The sequence below is a fragment of the Mustelus asterias genome, chromosome 19, assembly GCF_964213995.1.
Source record: "Mustelus asterias chromosome 19, sMusAst1.hap1.1, whole genome shotgun sequence".
Taxonomy (NCBI): Eukaryota; Metazoa; Chordata; class Chondrichthyes; order Carcharhiniformes; family Triakidae; genus Mustelus; species Mustelus asterias.
This window is the reverse complement of record NC_135819.1, coordinates 48471882-48488685: the sequence shown is the minus strand read 5'-3', so window position 1 is coordinate 48488685 and position 16804 is coordinate 48471882. Positions and strand designations below refer to the sequence as shown.

Here is a 16804-nt window from a genome sequence, read left to right as displayed (position 1 = left end):
TTCACGCAAACCAGCCTCCCATCCATTGACTCTGTCTACACTTCCCGCTGCCTCGGCAAAGCAGCCAACATAATTAAGGGCCCCATGCATCCCGGACATGCTCTCTTCCACCTTCTTCCTTTAGGTTGGAGGGTCACAGTTTTTTTTTTTTTTTAACTGGTCGGTGCAACATCGTGGGCCGAAGGGCCTGTTCTGCGCTGTAATGTTCTATGTTCTATGTTCTATGTTCGGGAAAAAGGTACAAAAGTCTGAGGTCACGTACCAACCGACTCGAGAACAGCTTCTTCCCTGCTGCTGCTGTCAGACTTTTGAATGGACTTAGCTTGCATTAAGTTGATCTTTCTCTACACCCTAGCTATGACTGTAACACTACATTCTGCACTCTCTCGTTTCCTTCTCTATGAACGGTATGCTTTGTCTGTATAGCGCGCAAGAAGCAATACTTTTCACTGTATGTTAATACATGTGACAATAATAAATCAAATCGAAGTCACACCACTCAGGGGACAATGATCCTGTCAGGGCGAGGCATAAACAGCAAGGAGTTTGCTGAATAAACACTCTGGATGTAGAGTGGCAATTTTAACCCGCCAACAGGCTCAAACAAGAAAAGCCATTTGGATTTATAGTTCCTCATCTCACACACATTGTGCAGCCGTTGTTGTTACTAAGGGTAGCTCAGGCTATTGCTCTGATAAACCCTGTGGTCAAAGTGTTCTCTATCAGGGGTGACTGCTGAGCACCCACTGGTGAGATACTAAGGGTGGTTGGCAACCATGCAAACTAATCAATGGAGAGGGGAAACCAAACACCATCTTACAAACAAGGCTGTCAAACGAGAATTGATAGGTTGGCATTGTTAAAAAATGCCTCAATGTTATTTCTCCTCACTCATTCACACCCAATATGACACACAGATGGGCACTGTCCTCACAGCTGAGTTGTCCGTTGACTAAGGAGGGAGCGCGAGGCCAGCCTTAGCCACGCCCAGGGTAGGTGACCAGACTTTGTCCCTCCCCGCCCCCGCTCCCTGCAGACAGCGCTGGCTCCGCCCACTGAGGACTGCCCTGCCCCGCCCCCCCCCCAGTACGGATTGCTTCTTCCACGTGAGGGAAGCGCCGCCCCGCATGCGGAGGAGGGCTCTCACCCGGCCCAGCCCCTCCCCTGTGGCATCGCCCCTCACAGCCGCGCGCTCTGCGTGATGACGGAAGCAGGGAGCCGCTCAACAGGTCGGCGGAGGACAGCAACAGGGAGGAGCGGATGCGCTGGGCTGGAGAATGATGGCGCCCTGATAGCCCAACCGAGCCGGTGCCCTTGAACTTCGGCCCTTCAGCACCAGCACCATCACCGCGACGACAGCTCCTGGAGAGCCATGGAGCAGCCTGTGCCGCTGCTCTTCTCGCGCTTGCTAGTCAATAACCAGCCGTTCGCTGTCACCTTAACCGAGTCGGCTTTCTCCTGGCAGCCAATGTGTCGAAGGAAAGGCGGAGGAGGTGAGTGTGGGGGGCCCTCAATGTCTGCTCTTCATCCACACAGAGTGACAGGCAGCTATTGGTGAGGGGGGGGGGGCGGGGGCTGACATTTTTAACGAGGGGATGTTTATTTTTAAACATGAGATGGGCAGTTACCCATTCGGAGACAAGGTGAGTGTGTGGCCCCGGCTGTGTCCCTTTGAAAAGCCACAATACCCAATGGATTTATATATCCTAACGGACGGTGCCCCTAAATTCCGAGAGTTCCTAACCCGCCTGGCTGACACCGCCCCCCCCCCCCCCCCCATCAACGGCATTTGGAGTTCGGCACAAAAGAAAAGTGAAATGGACTTTACTCAATGGACTTTGACTTTTCAAGTCGATGTACTTTCTTACAACTATTCTCCCTTAGTTTTCTCCCTCTGTCCTATTTGTTGTTTCACCCAATGTTCCTAAAATGGTAGCTATTTTGCAATTATTTACAATTCGTGCTTTTCTCTGATGGAACCAGGTGGTTGTTTAAAAAAATACAGTTCAACTGTTTAAAAGGTGCAGAAGTGAATCATCACATGAATACTTTCGTCCCTCCCTAATTTCCCGTTACCTAGAATTACAGTAAATAGGGTTGTATTATACAATACACCAAGCTGATCAAAAGGTCACGATTTCAATATGTTTACCTTGTTATTGTGTTTAAGTATTTTATACTTAGTGTTCTCTGTCTTCAATGTTGTTATCCACATGTTCAGTCAAAGTTACATTTAAGCTTTCTAATTGGTTTTGAAGAAAGGTTGCAAAGAAAACTAGATCTGAAACCAGTTATTGAAGTAATTTGTTCTCATTTAATTATCAGAAAATAAGATGTTTTCTCTTCACAGCAACATGACGTGCAGTAAAACAGGAAGCAAATCTTTGTCATTCTGGATTGCTCTGACTTTGTAAAGTTTGGTGTTTGAGAATTGATAGTGGTAACTGGTAACCTCTTTGGAAGATAAAGCTAAAAGCACTCGCAGTAGTTCAGATTGACAGTTTGATGAAGCAACAATTCAGACTTGCAAGGTCACAGATTTCCACTCTTGGCCATTGTTAAGCGACTCCTGCAAGAAGTATGCCCCTCTAAACATCAAGGTGAGAAGAAAATCTGCTTCAGCAATGATATTCCCCAGGAGTCCAGTGGACTATTGGTACTTGTTGTCAAGGCTTATATTTGTATAATGGCCACTTGGGAAAGTCCCAGAATGAAACACACACAATAGGCCTTAAAACATAACATCGATATCTTGATAGGCATGGGAAAAACTTTGCAAGCATTACTTTTAATATTTAAAGAACCTTTTATGGCCATTTTTCATTTTAAAAAAATAATTTGTTGGAATTTGGAAACTTTTATAAATCAAATGACAACAGTTTCCAAACTTGAGTTGAATTGTTTCATGGGTGATTTTCTTTTTTGTATAGACAAATTGAGCTTTTCTAATGGAAAGGAAAAAAAATGGTGATTGAGGGTGTATGGTTTGATTTGTCATCGCGCAAAATGGTCTTGAATGTTGCGGAGGGAATTTATGTTCTTGTATTGGCATTTGCAGTCATTGGGAGTTACCATATGTTGTTGATGATGATAAAGTATGCAAGTAAAATCAGTTCTGTTGTGACTGGCTAGAAATGCCAGTCTGATCAAATAAAGCCAAATCTTTGCAGGTTTCTGTATGAACCGTGAAGATTTGTTTTTGTCATTTTACCATACGTACACATCCCAACAAACGTATCCTGTGTTTCTTATTGAGGTGGAGATAAGTCAATGCCAAATTACAAAATTGAGATGTTGTTCAACCAGGATTCCGTCAGTGAGCTCAGGTGAAAGTTAGGGAACAGACTGCAGAGTTTTGACGGACCTAATTCTCAAATGGGAGATTGGCCAGGAGAGCATGGAAATTGTCCAGTATTGAGACAACTAAATTGCTAATATCTCTCAAAACAATTTTTTAAAAAACTAGGATGAGGGTTTCGAGAGTAGTTGGGATGAGGTGGAGTGGAGAAAGGCAATGTCAGGCTTTTTGTTCCGGCATCAAAGTACTTGATTTAAATTTGTCAGATCTTAATGTTATTCTTTCATCTGTTGTTCAGGTTTGAAAGTTGTGATTTTGTTCTTGTAAAGTTTGGTTTCCTTAGGCCTTTAGGTCATGCTGCATGTGTGCTTCTGTTGGCAATGTATATATCTTCAGTGTAAGTGCATCATTGTTCAGTCTGTTTGGTTTCTCTTGTACCAATGAACTTCACTTTTGCTATTCTAGTAATGAACAGTTTGTAGGCAGGAGAACAAAGGTTGGGGAAAGCGCAGCATTTCTTTAAATCAGAATACAATGCAGCACATGCATAGCAATTAATGCTAGGTGACTACTATATCTTTAAGCTTTCTTTGGCTTTGTGCACCCCTTTGTTCATATTTTATTTGTCTGTGGATTCTGATATTCTGCCACTGATCTCTGATTCATATTTCTCTTTGAAACATGTTTGACTTATGTGATAGGTAAAGCTCTTTTTTTTGGAGGGACATAATTCTCAGTTTTGTCCTTTTACTTTTGGGAGTTTTTGATAACTAATCAATCTATATTATTCCTTGGGGCGGAAGAAACGGAATGGTAACTCTACAAGTTGAAAACTCACGTTAAAGTTAGCTCATTTATTTCCACTAGAACTTTTTTACTCAGCCCCAGTGTCTGTAATTGGTGTATCATGGAGACCTAACTGTATCAGCTTTGAAACTGAGTGCTTGTCTGTCAGATACCATTTAAATATTAGATAAAGGTATCAAATGAAGTTTTGTCCTGTCGTCTTTTTGAGGCTTTGTTGATATTGTACAGTCTGGATTGAGAAGCACATTTCAAGCATGTTTTCAGGCTTTCAACAGTGCCGAGGACATGATCGAATAGGGATGAGTGTCAAAGGCTATTTTCCAAAAAAGTATTTCATGTAAAATGGTGCCATTTGGTACATTCTAACAGAAGTTTTGAATATGTGATATCTTAGACATTTGAAAACTAAAATACAAGTTCCATGTGTAAGGATGAAAATGGATTCAAATTGGTAGAATTATAGTTATTGAAAGATCCCATTGAACTTTGACACCAAGTTCACACCTCTCTGATCTTCCTTCAACTGGAGAGAATTTACTGGATGAATCTCTAGACCAGAAATTTGCTTGGCATTGACCCCCACACTTGACATTTTTTAAAAATGTGTGGAAAAGAAGGCGAGAGTTTTGAGACTTGAGCTGTTGCAAGTACGCACAAGCATGCAAGTGGCGAACAATGGAAGCCCACTCATGCATATTTGTTTAGTTATTTGTATTGACTATTGTTTTCGAGTGGAGGGGTTTGGAATTACTCGTATCCAGTTGAGCATTTGTCGTGTATCTGTATGTAAACTCCCTTTTCAAAATCATATCGGTGCTTGGTTTTACACAAATACTTAGCAAAATTGTTCATGGACCACAATTAACGAGACCTAAATCAATAGTATAAATTTTGGAATAGATCTGACAGCAATGAGGAAACAAACCTAAATAATTCTGTCCTGTTTTCTATTTCTACTCTTCCAGGGTCCTGCCTAACAAAGGCGTTAAGCTAAGCAAAGAATTGCAGGCTATTTTACTGATTCTGTACAGCAAAGTGTGAAACATCTTCCTGTACACAAGAGACAGGAGCAGGCATGCTCATCCATTCAGTATGGCTCATGACTGATCTTGGGCCTCAACTCCACTTTCCTACCCACTCCCCATATCTCTGAATTCCTTTGGAGACCAACAATCTGTCTATCCGAGCCTTTAATGTGTCAATAATGGAGCATCCACAACCCTCTGAGATATAAATTCCAAAGATTCGTGATCCTTTTGAGGGAAGATATTTCTCCTCATCTCAGTCCAAATGCTTGACCCCTTATCCTGAGACTCTCCCCACATTCTAGGCACTCCAGAGAGTGAAAACAACCTCAGAATGAAGATGCATGTTCACATCAGACTGGAACATGCAGTGTATTTCATGGAATAATTTGTGTAATTCTGATGTTGAAGAACTATTCTGTTTGTCCTTTCTAATGTCTTTGTTGACTCATTTTATGATTTGCAGTTAAGATTGTCATGCAATGTCTTGAATTTATAAGCTAATGCAAAGTGTTCCACAATTGACATTTGAAATAGCAGTGCAGTATATTGCATTCTGATTTGCAGGTAATGGACTTTTTTGCTTTGTTATCCTGGTTATTGTATGTTGTGAAATACCTCATGGTATTTGTTGCTAAGTGTTGTTTTCTATTTTTAACTTTATGGTATGTTGTGCAACCTAGAAATGAGTCAACAGTGCTGCGGTAACTTCAAAGTTCTAGTGCTCTAGAAATTGCTTAATTTGATAGCCAAGAAAACAAATGCATAGACACAGTTAAGTTGAGATTCATAGCTTTATTTCTAACCACTATGCTTCCTCCAATAGCCAGTATTCTGCAAACAGGCGAATCAGTTGACAGAAAACCACAACATCATCAACCTGATATATCAATTTTGCTCCTCAATGCGCGCACACAGCCTGATTGAACATAAGAACTAGGAGCTGGAGTAGGCCATCTGGCCCCTCGAGCCTGCTCCGCCATTCAATAAGCTCGTGGCTGATCTTTTTGTGGACTCAGCTCCACTTACCCGCCCGCTCACCATAACCCTTAATTCCTTTACTGTTCAAAAATTTATCTATCCTTGCCTTAAAAACATTCAATGAAGTAGCCTCAACTGCTTCACTCGGCAAGGAATTCCACAGATTCTCAATCCTTTGTGTGAAGAAGTTCCTCCTCAACTCAGTCCTAAATCTGCTTCCCTTTATTTTGAGGCTATGCCCCCTAGTGCTAGTTTCACCCGCCAGTGGAAACAACTTCCCTGCTTCTATCTTATCTATTCCCTTCATAATCTTATGTTTCTGTAAGATCTCCCCCTCATTCTTTTGAATTCCAAAGAGTATAGCCCCAGTCTACTCGGTCACTCCTCATAAGCCAACCCTCTCAACTCTGGAATCAACCCAGTGAATCTCCTCTGCACCCCCTCCAGTGCCAGCATATCCTTTCTCAAGTAAGGAGACCAAAGCTGTACACAATACTCCAGGTGTGGCCTCACCAGCACCTTTTACAGCTGCAACATAACCTCACTGTTTTTGAACTCCATCCCTCTCGCAATAAAGGACAAAATTCCATTTGCCTTCTTATTTACCTGCTGCACCTGCAAACCAACTCCTTGAGATTCCTGCACAAGGACACCCAGGTCCCTCTGCACAGCAGCATGCTGCAATTTTTTACCATTTAAATAATAGTCCATTTTGCTGTTATTCCTACCAAAATGGATGACCTCATATTTACCAACAATTGTACTCCATCTGCCAGACCCTCGCCCACTCAGCCTATCTATATCCCTTTGCAGACTTTCAGCGTCCTCTGCACACTTTGCTCTGCCACCCATCTTAGTGTCATCTGCGAATTTTGACACACTGCACTTGGTCCCCAACTCCAAATCATCTATGTAAATCGTAAACAATTGTGGTCCCAACACAGAGGCACACCACTAGTCACTGATCACCAATCAGAAAAACACCCATTTACCCCCACGGAATTGCTGAATATTTCCAGCATCTCCGGTTTTTATTTCAGATTTTTAGCACCCGCCCAGAGTTTTCGGTTTTTATTCTGCATTGTGGGTGGCACAAGTGGTTAGCACTGCTGCCTAACAGCTCCAGGGACTCGGGTTTGATTCCCGGCTCGGGTCACTGTGTGGAGTTTGCATGTTCTCCCTGTGTCTGCGTGGGTTTCCTCCGGGTGCTCCGGTTTCCTCCCACAGTCCAAAGATGTGCGGGTTAGGTTGATTGGCTCTGCTAAATTGCCCCGAGATGCATAGCTTAGAGGGATTAGCGGGTAAATATGTAGGGATAAGGGGATAGGGCCTGGGTGGTATTGTGGTTGGTGCAGACCCGATGGGCTGAATGGCCTCTTTCTGCACTGTAGGGTTTCTATGATTCGATGATTGTTAGTCCCTTGGAGTAACTTTCATCCCTGGTGCTGAAATTCCTCTGATCAGGTGGCTGATAAACCATGTGGGATTCTTGCCTTTCTAAATAGGGGCAGTGAATATAAAAACAAGGAGAGCATGCTAACCTTTTAGAAATTCCTGATTATTTGGACTATTGTGTATAGTTTTGAGCACCACACTACAGGATGGATGACAAGGCCATGGAGATGTTGTCAAATAGATTTGCTAGAATGCTTCAGGGTTGAGGGAGTTTTCGTTACGTGGCGAGATTAGAAAAACAGAAGTTTGAGGGATGACCCAAGAGGTATTCAAAATCATGGGATATTGATAAAGCAAAATAGAGAGAAAGTGTGTTCTTCAACAAGTGGGCTGATAAACAAAAATTAATTATAAACAGCAAAAGAATCAGATGCAAAATTTGGAGTAATTTCTTCACATGGGTGTTAAGACTGAGAACTAGCTAGCTGGTAGATCAGATTTCATATAACTTTTTAAATGGGGCCTGCACTTGAAGAGGAGTAATGTGAAATGCAATGCGGGCAAAGTTGTATTGTGGAACTAAATTGAATAGCTCTTTAAAAAGAGTTGCCAGGATCGGCTAAATTACCTTCTCCTTTCCTGTAAGATTCACTGATTAGATACTGTAGGTGATGGTTGTCACTATTGCTTCGGGCAAGGGGCATTATATAAAAGTCTGTGAAAGATTATATTGTGGGGCAGACAGAGTCAAATTCTGTCAAAAGCTATTTGTGGCAAAATGTTCTGAAATGTTTGTCGTTTTGAATTTTTCCAATGCATGTAGGCCACAAAGGCTTACTCCTGTACTAAGTGCTGAAGATGTTATCTAGATTCCAGAAGATAACTATAAATATAATTTAAGTCTTTTTTTACCTCAAATTTTGGCCAGATTTAATTTCTTCTGCTTTCTACAATTCTGGTTGGATTAGTTCAAGTCAAAATGTTATGGTAAACTGTAACTTAATTGCAAACATTTTGAAATCCATAAATGACTTGGTCCCAAGCATGTCAGACTGGAGAGGTTGCAGTGTACAATAATTTTCCACTACTTCAAAATACATGTTATTTATAGGATCCAGGAAGTTCAGCTTCTGCAGTTGTTGTGCTTAGTACATCAGTTATAGATTAATTTCATTAAAAATGTTTCAATAATTAAACTGCAAGTACAGCTTTCATTTTATACATAAAATATACAACTTACAAGTTTGCTTGCCACTTTTGATATTTACAGCTAAGGTGTTAAGTTCAGGACTTTTATAACGATTATTTAATAAATATCTATGTATTAATACGATTAATCATCTAATGATGATGCCTATAAAAAGGATTGTAATGAAAGAAAATCTGTTTATTTTCAAGGAGGGAGCCGCTCTGTGCCTGTCTGTGAGATTGTTGCTGTTTGTGAAACTGAACAAGATGGAATTAGTGAAGAAAATGGAAGATGGCAGAAAATGCCTTCGTTTTCCACTGAGCTAACGTTGCATGCATTCACAGGTACAGTTAATATTTCAACCAAGACTTATTAAAATTTCATTCAACTATAGATAATTCTCAGAATTTCATTTTTTTTGGCTTGCCAGTTTTCTTCCCTCCAGATAACAATCAGCAAGCCTGGCTGATTTTTAAAAATTTTATTTTCCCCTCAACTGAACTCTGGATTATTGAAGTCAATTATGGCATCCCTATTGCTTAAATAAGTTTAGAAAGTACATTCTGAAATCGGGAGTTTTCCTGCTCTGTATTGCACTCATTCAACAGGTCATCGGGGATGTTGAGTTACAGACTGTGATTCTGAGAATTTGTATATTGTTTTTATTTGAACATATAACTTTCACCATTCCTGGCTCAATTGTTTGCCCCACCCCAAAAGAGCTGCCATCAGCTGATGCTTCTGTATATCCAGCCATTTGAAAGTACCCTGAGACAGCTTTGTAGTCAGTTTTGCCAATGGACTGTTTCTGTTCACATGATCACTTTGTGGCACAGTGCATTGGTACTGAATATACTTCTGTTTTATCTTTTCATCTTTGTCTCTTGATTCTTATATGCAGCTTGGTTGTTTTTTGTATATGGGAATAATGGCTATTTGCCTTGTTATGGACACATTATTTACTAACAGGTCACTGTGATTAGTTATCTGCAGTGAATCTAAACATATGGACAGCTAAATCGATAGGATGTTCTGTAAATTAAACATGACAAGTATTTGCCTAATATTCGCCTCCAGCTGTATTTCTGCTTTGTACCCCTGCTATTTAAATATAATACGAAACCAGGCTCTGAGCAGATGTTACTATATTAACACAACTGTGTTGTGCTATCTACCTCCTGATAGTTTAGCTTTCCACTTTGGCATCGGATTTCTTTCCTTTACCACCCTGACGATGCCTTCCCCACCTCCAAATTTGTTTTGCTCCCTGTGCCGAGATTAACAAAGTTCCTGACGTAGAAATTGGTATTTAGGCTCTAACATGACGTGATTAGATTTGGGTGTGGAATGCCATTCGATCGCATTGTCAGAATACTAGTGTTGCCATCATTCACTCATCAGCTGGGTGTTAACTAAATATGTGTTAACTGCAATTTACCTTCCAGGTAACCTAGTCATATTTTGACCATTGTCTTCTTAAAAAGATACCCCGAATCGATTTTAAATTTACAACCCTGAACCTGTGCCTCTCTCGTCCTATTGTTCTGGCATTTCTCAACATATTTCAACTTTACTTCACCTTTTTCACTGCTGACCACTTAGACTCTTGTTAAGTAGTATATTTTTAAGGATGTGGATCTCGAGTTTATCAAGTCGTTCTTCACATTTATTTCCTTTGACAGTTGATTGTTTCTGCACTGCCTTTGGCTCCATCAAACAGACCAATTCAAACTTCAATTTTTTGTAATATGTATTCACAATATTCTTGATATTCATTTGAAGCTCGTTGTACTAGTAATTTTGGATTTGAAGCCATGTTGTGCAGGTTAATCTGTTGACTTGCTCTTTCATGTGCTCTGTAACCTTGGATTTTTCAGATGCTGTTTAATCAAATGTTGGATATTTTATAATGCAAAAATATGCGTTTTGTTGTTGGTGCAGAAGTAGTGATGTTTATTAGGACATCTACAGCCTCTGATATTGGGCCAGGAGACCTGAGTAATGTTGCTGACTTCCACATTGCTCTTTGCCCATGGACTGTAGAGTTCGAGATATATAAACTTGGCTGCCTGCCTGGAGTTCTTCAAATAGCAATTGAATACTAGTTAAATTTTAATTTTGAGACATAGCTGAGGGACCATCGTCTCTGCACTAAAAAGATTGAAAAGCAAGTTTCAAGATTCCTCAGACAACCTAAACTGCAAACTGTTTAAGCAACATACTGGGTTGCAGTTACATTGAGATGATTATGAACTTGGCAAAGGCTTCAAACCTCTTAAGTGTGCTTTGCTCAAATTATCTTCTACAGCTTGTAAAAATAACACTTGCAAATGTGATACCACTCTAACCAGTCTAAATTGGACCTGACCTATTGGGCAAATTCGTCTTTCAACATCAAATTAAGAGCACTCGGCTATGTTTCAGCCAGACTCTCAGGAGTCCTTTGTGTGTTTCTTAGCGACACAAAGCATTTTCAGGAAATGCTCTGAAGCCAGAATAAATCAATTGGTGGTTTTGACTAATGGAAAAACATTTTTTGGAAACAAACATACTTGAAGCTGTACAGTAAATGCAAATAAATATCTTCAAACACAGGAAATCTAATCTGGACTATGATGCACTTTCCTAAATGTATGGCTGTTGTTGAATAAACCTGCATTGCGCAAACTGTCAGAATCTAGAGGCAAAGACTTGGGAAAAGCCTTTTGTGTTTAGAAAAAACTTATGAAGTATACCATTGTTTTATTCAGCATTTTTATACTACTTTGAGCAAGCTGCCAAAAGTAGCTTTAAATCTTTTTGCGTTAGTTTAACATGATTGAATGTTGACATCACTCTGAAGTTCATATTGATTCCAGATCTTAAGAAAATCCCAAGCATTAATTGTATCCCAGTGCAAGCTTATGTGTGAATAAGAATTGGAAATTCTTTCTTATTGGTTTCAGGTGTTAGTGACCTTCATTTTGTTGATAGTATGGATACCAACTTACAAGGACGTTTCTGAGCCACGTGATGCAGTTTGTAACCAGGCAACTGGAATGCAATGAATTCTTAGCCTGGTATTGACCTGAAACTCTCATCTCAGTTTACGACATGCTTAACTGGCTCAATTCCAGAATAAAATTTTGCAGTGTTACTGAAGAAGCATGTGGATTTGTTTTAAAAAATCTTCCAAAAGCTTTGGCAAGTGTTTGACGATGAATGGGAGTGATCCACTTGGAAATGTGCCAGTCACTTGGTTCCTTAGATGGACAATTTGGAGTTGTGATCAAGACCATAGAAGCATACAGGTAGATTTAGGCTGTGTGGAATTTTAGGAAGTCACCAGGTTTTCCCTAAAAATTGTTTTGGTAGCATTCTAATTACTTTACAAAATAAATTATAAATGTTGACTTGTCATCACAGAAGTTTTACACTGATTCATATTTCTTTATGCAGAACTACTAGTTCCTTCTAAGGTTTGATTTTACAGTAAAGTTTGTAGATTTTATAAGATGAAATAAAGTCTGCTTTAAATTTGCCTGTCTTTTAGAGTGCCTATCCAATCACACAAGTAGTCTAAACGCACAATGTTTTCTTCAACTAAGATTGAAGTGCTACAAATTATTTCATAATTATTTCCTTTTTTCTCTTTAGTGTATTATGTGCAGAGATCAAAAGGGCACCATTGGGAATGTAGTGAAGTGACCTTTTACTGCAGCGATCACCTACTCTGTAACCAGTGGGTACAAGCACTTAAGGAACTGTTGGATTTACAAGGTACTGTATATTTATGTGAACCAAAGGTAAAACTGCCAAAGGTGTTGTATTTTACAAGCCAATATTACCTGAGGTGATGTGCAAAATTAATGCTTGTTCTTCCTGCCTCTCCAGAAGTTAACTAGATCTGAAATACTACATGGGGGCGGTATGGTAGCACAGGGGGCGGCATGGTAGCACAGTGGTTAGCACTGCTGCTTCACAGCTCCAGGGACCTGGGTTCGAATCCCGGCTTGGGTCACTGTCTGTGTGGAGTTTGCGCATTCTCCTCGTGTCTGCGTGGGTTTCCTCCGGGTGCTCCAGTTTCCTCCCACAGTCCAAAGATGTGCGGGTTAGGTTGATTGCCCCTTCGTGTCCTGAGTTGCGTAGGTTAGAGGGATTAGCGGGTAAATATGTAGGGATATGTGGATAGGGCCTGGGTGGGATTGTGGTCGGTGCAAACTCGATGGGCCGAATGGCCTCTTCTGCACTGTAGGGTTTCTATGATTTTCATTGTAAGCACAATAGTTTTGACTTCAACTTCAGTTTGACCCATTGTGTGCTACCTAGTTTGTAATGCTTTCATGTTTGTGGGATTTCTAAAGGGACCTGTGTTTCTCTTGGAGTCTAATTCAGAGCAGGCCCATTATTCTCCCATTGGCAGAATGATTTGATTGTTTGAGCATTTTGTCTTGTGTGAAAAGGTACCAGATTACCTTCAACTCCAGAGTCCATTCTTCAACTGTTCATTCATTTGAACCACAGGTTTGTCATGATGAGGTTGAATTTGTGGCTAGCAGTGGCAAATGTGCCAGACTATTTGTTTTTCTCTGCTGCCTTCTTCACTGCAGCTCTATTACCATATGTACCATTGTGCAGTAGTATATCCAATAGTCATTCCTCAAGAAGACAGAGTCATAGAGTTTTACAGCATAGAAAGAGATGCTTCAACCTATTGTCTGTGTTGGCCAACAAACACTATCTACTTGAATTCCATTTTCCAGCACTTGGTCTGTAGCCTTGCATGCTCATCTTAATGCTTCTTAAATGTTGTGAGGGTTTCCACCTGTACCATACTTTCAGGCAGAGTTCCAGATTCCCACCACCTGTCTATATATCTACACCTATTCAGTTGATTAATACAAAGCTGGACTTTTTATATTTGCTGTATGTGTTTCTACACCCCATATTGTTAACTGTAGTCCCATGTTTCTCTCACACCCTCTCCACATGATCAAATTTGTTACATCTCTTAATGTTGTTGACAGCTTTGTTGATTTGGCGGGTTTCAGTTCGACAAACGAAGAAGCAACCAACAAGGTCTTCAGATTAGTTTTTAGTTCTATACAATTCCAGTTCTCTAATCTTTCATTTTCAGTAACTGATAGATGAACTCTGTTGTTTGCGATAGGGAAGGTTTGGTGGTTGCCAGTAAAATGGAGGTTATGGAAATGAGAGAGACCAAACAAAGGGAATTGGTCAGCTGCAAAGAGTTTGGGTTGTTCACTAAGATACCAGATGAAGGGCACCTTCCTGTGCTGGGCTATCTTTATGGTTCCACCTCTGCTGTTGGAATCACTAGCACAGAACAGTTGGACCTTCTCATCCAATCTGAGGCCGTATTACTGACGGAGTGACTCAGCCCTGAGGGGGTAGTGCCTCGCAGAGCTCCTGTTTGGGGCCAAGGAGACACTACAGGAGCTGGGGGAGTTGAGCCAGTAAGAAGTCTCACAACACCAGGTTCAAGTCCAACAGGTTTATTTGGTAGCACAAGCTTTTGGAGCGCTGTCGAGCCAGGGCAGAAGGGGAGCAGGGGTAGGTGGCGTTGCGGAGCAATGTGGATGGAAATGGAGCCGAGGGCTGGGAGCAGGATGGGGGGAAAGTCAGTGGAAAGGGTGAGCAGGGTTTGGGGAGAAGCAGGGCTAAGGCATCTTCAACTGGGAGTGCTGGATCTTAATGTGATAGAGAAAAAGATGACAGAGGGTTGAGTGGTCTCTGAATAAATTCACATCTGTGGAATGTCCTCAGCTGCCTTGGCCCAGCTTTTACCAATCAATTTCACCTTCAAGGTGACACTGAATGTGTTGCCCCATTGCTGGAGATGGATATCTTTGAGGAGCTTTATCAAATTGAAGGTACACAGCTACCAGCCCACTGAGGATAGTGGAAAAGCACTTTGTTCTTGTAGGCTGCCGTTCTGACTGCAGATGTCTCCCCTGTCTGAATATGCCATCTATGGTCCGCTATGATGCCTACGGATTGAGGAGTGTAATGTTAACAACCACCTGAGGTTGGGATTGGGTTGACATGGATGAGGACAGTGTCTGCAAGCTGAGCAATGTAAACTGAAGTGCTTCTTCAAATGCTGATCCTTCCAGTCTGGCCCCAAGTGGCTTATATTCTGTAACACACACTCCCCATCCTGGTGCTGAGAACACTACTACCACCACCATCACCTTCCCAGTCATGTGTCTGAATGCAACATTATCCACTCTTAATCCTCAGTGCAGCCCTTGCTCTTGAGCCCCATCCCATGCCTCAGGGCAAGTTTCCCCCCTGAGCGAGTGCAGCCTAACCCTGCAGCCCATTAATAGCCATCCCTACTTTACTGTTGGCCTGAGTGATGTGGTGTTGTCTGCAAGACATGGTGCTAATTCCTGTGAGTGCCGCGCGATGCAAGGCCGGCGACTGAACCTCTAATTCAGAGCAACGTGCAGGTTGCCAGGTCCACGTCGTTTATATGTCATTGTGAAACATGTTGTTCTAATTGTACGCTGACCTGCCCTGATGATCCAGTGCAGGGGATGATTTGAGCAAGCAGTCCTGAGCATGAGATATAAATTTATTGAAATTCTTTGCTCAGTGCGAAGCACAACCTGGCATTGAAGGCTACAGCACAAAATCTCCACCTGGTTTCACATTGACGTGAAATCAAATTGTGGCCTTCTCGTGATATTTTCCATTTACGCTTGCCACAGGCAGGAGTGGAAAATCCTGACCCAAGTCTAATAATTGTACCCATTGGAAATGGGCTGGAAGCATTTGCATTTCACTATACTTGCATGATTACTTGTCATAAAATTTCAAACCGCTTTCTCTATGGTCATTCACGCCCCTGTTTTTCTGCAAAACACCATCACCTCTCTCAACTTCCTCAAAAGCTCCCATGGTTCTACTTTAATTGCCTGAATCAATGCTGGGTCACTCTTGTTCTTATCATTTGTGTTTCTGAGTGACGGAGGGAGGCGACCCCACCATCCCCACAGATTGTCTCCCATTGGGCCCTGCCCCCATGGCACTGCCTGATGCCCATTGGGCAATGCAAAGATGCCCCCTGGGCATTGGCACTTTGCCCCTTGGGCAGTGCCAGGGGCCCAGGATGGCATTGCCATGGTGTCAACGCTCAGGGGGCACTCCCCCAGTGCCCAACCCTCCGGGGGGGACCTCGATTGTCCCCTCCTTCACTCCAGCAGGCTCAAGCCCTGCAAGTGGGGAGCTAATTTAAAGCCGCACCAGAGTTTTGTACAGTTGCAACATGACCTCCTGGCTCCGAAACTCAATCCCTCTACCAATAAAAGCTAACACACCGTACGCCTTCTTAACAACCCGATCAACCTGGGTGCCAACTTTCAGGGATCTATGCACATGGACACCCAGATCCCTCTGTTCATCCACACTACCAAGTATCTTACCATTAGCCCAGTACTCTGTATTCTTGTTACTCCTTCCAAAGTGAATCACCTCACACTTTTCTGCATTAAACTCCATTTGCCACCCCTCAGCCCAGCTCTGCAGCTTACCTATGTCCCTCTGTAACCTGATGTGGAGATGCCGGCGTTGGACTGGGGTAAACACAGTAAGAAGTTTAACAACACCAGGTTAAAGTCCAACAGGTTTATTTGGACCTGTTGGACTTTAACCTGGTGTTGTTAAACTTCTTCCTCTGTAACCTGCCACTTCCCTCCGCACTGTCTACAACTCCACTGACTTTAGTGTCATCCGCAAATTTACTAACCCATGCTTCTAAGAAGATCACCCCTCGGCCTTCTAAACTCCAATGAGTACAAACCTAATCTGCTCAATCTCTCCTCATAATCTACTACCTCTCATCTCCGGTATCAACCTGGTGAACCTTCTCTGCACTCCCTCCAAGGCCAATATATCCTTTCGCAAATAAGGGGACCAAAACTGCACACAGTATTCCAGCTGCGACCTCACCAATGCCTTGTACAGATGCAGCAGGACTTCTCTGCTTTTATATTCTATCCCTTTCGCGATAAATGCCAACATCCCATTTGCCTTCTTGATCACCTGTTGTACCTGCAGACTGGGTTTTTGCGACTCCTGCACAAGGACCCCCAGGTCCCTTTG

At 42.0% G+C, this 16804-nt stretch overlaps 1 protein-coding gene across 2 annotated transcripts in view; it reads left to right on the top strand.

Moving 5' to 3' along the window:
* The first annotated feature begins 1206 nt into the window (after positions 1 to 1206).
* Positions 1207 to 16804, top strand: part of cerk (ceramide kinase) — a 59482-nt gene continuing 43884 nt past the window's right edge. The window contains exons 1-3 of one of the 2 annotated variants that reach the window (XM_078235527.1): positions 1207 to 1493; positions 8905 to 9039; positions 12332 to 12454. In XM_078235527.1, coding sequence (XP_078091653.1) covers positions 1373 to 1493; positions 8905 to 9039; positions 12332 to 12454 — 379 coding nt within the window. In that variant the 5' untranslated portion in view covers positions 1207 to 1372. The remainder of the gene's footprint in view (positions 1494 to 8904; positions 9040 to 12331; positions 12455 to 16804) is intronic. The other variant, XM_078235526.1, reaches the window with a different exon arrangement.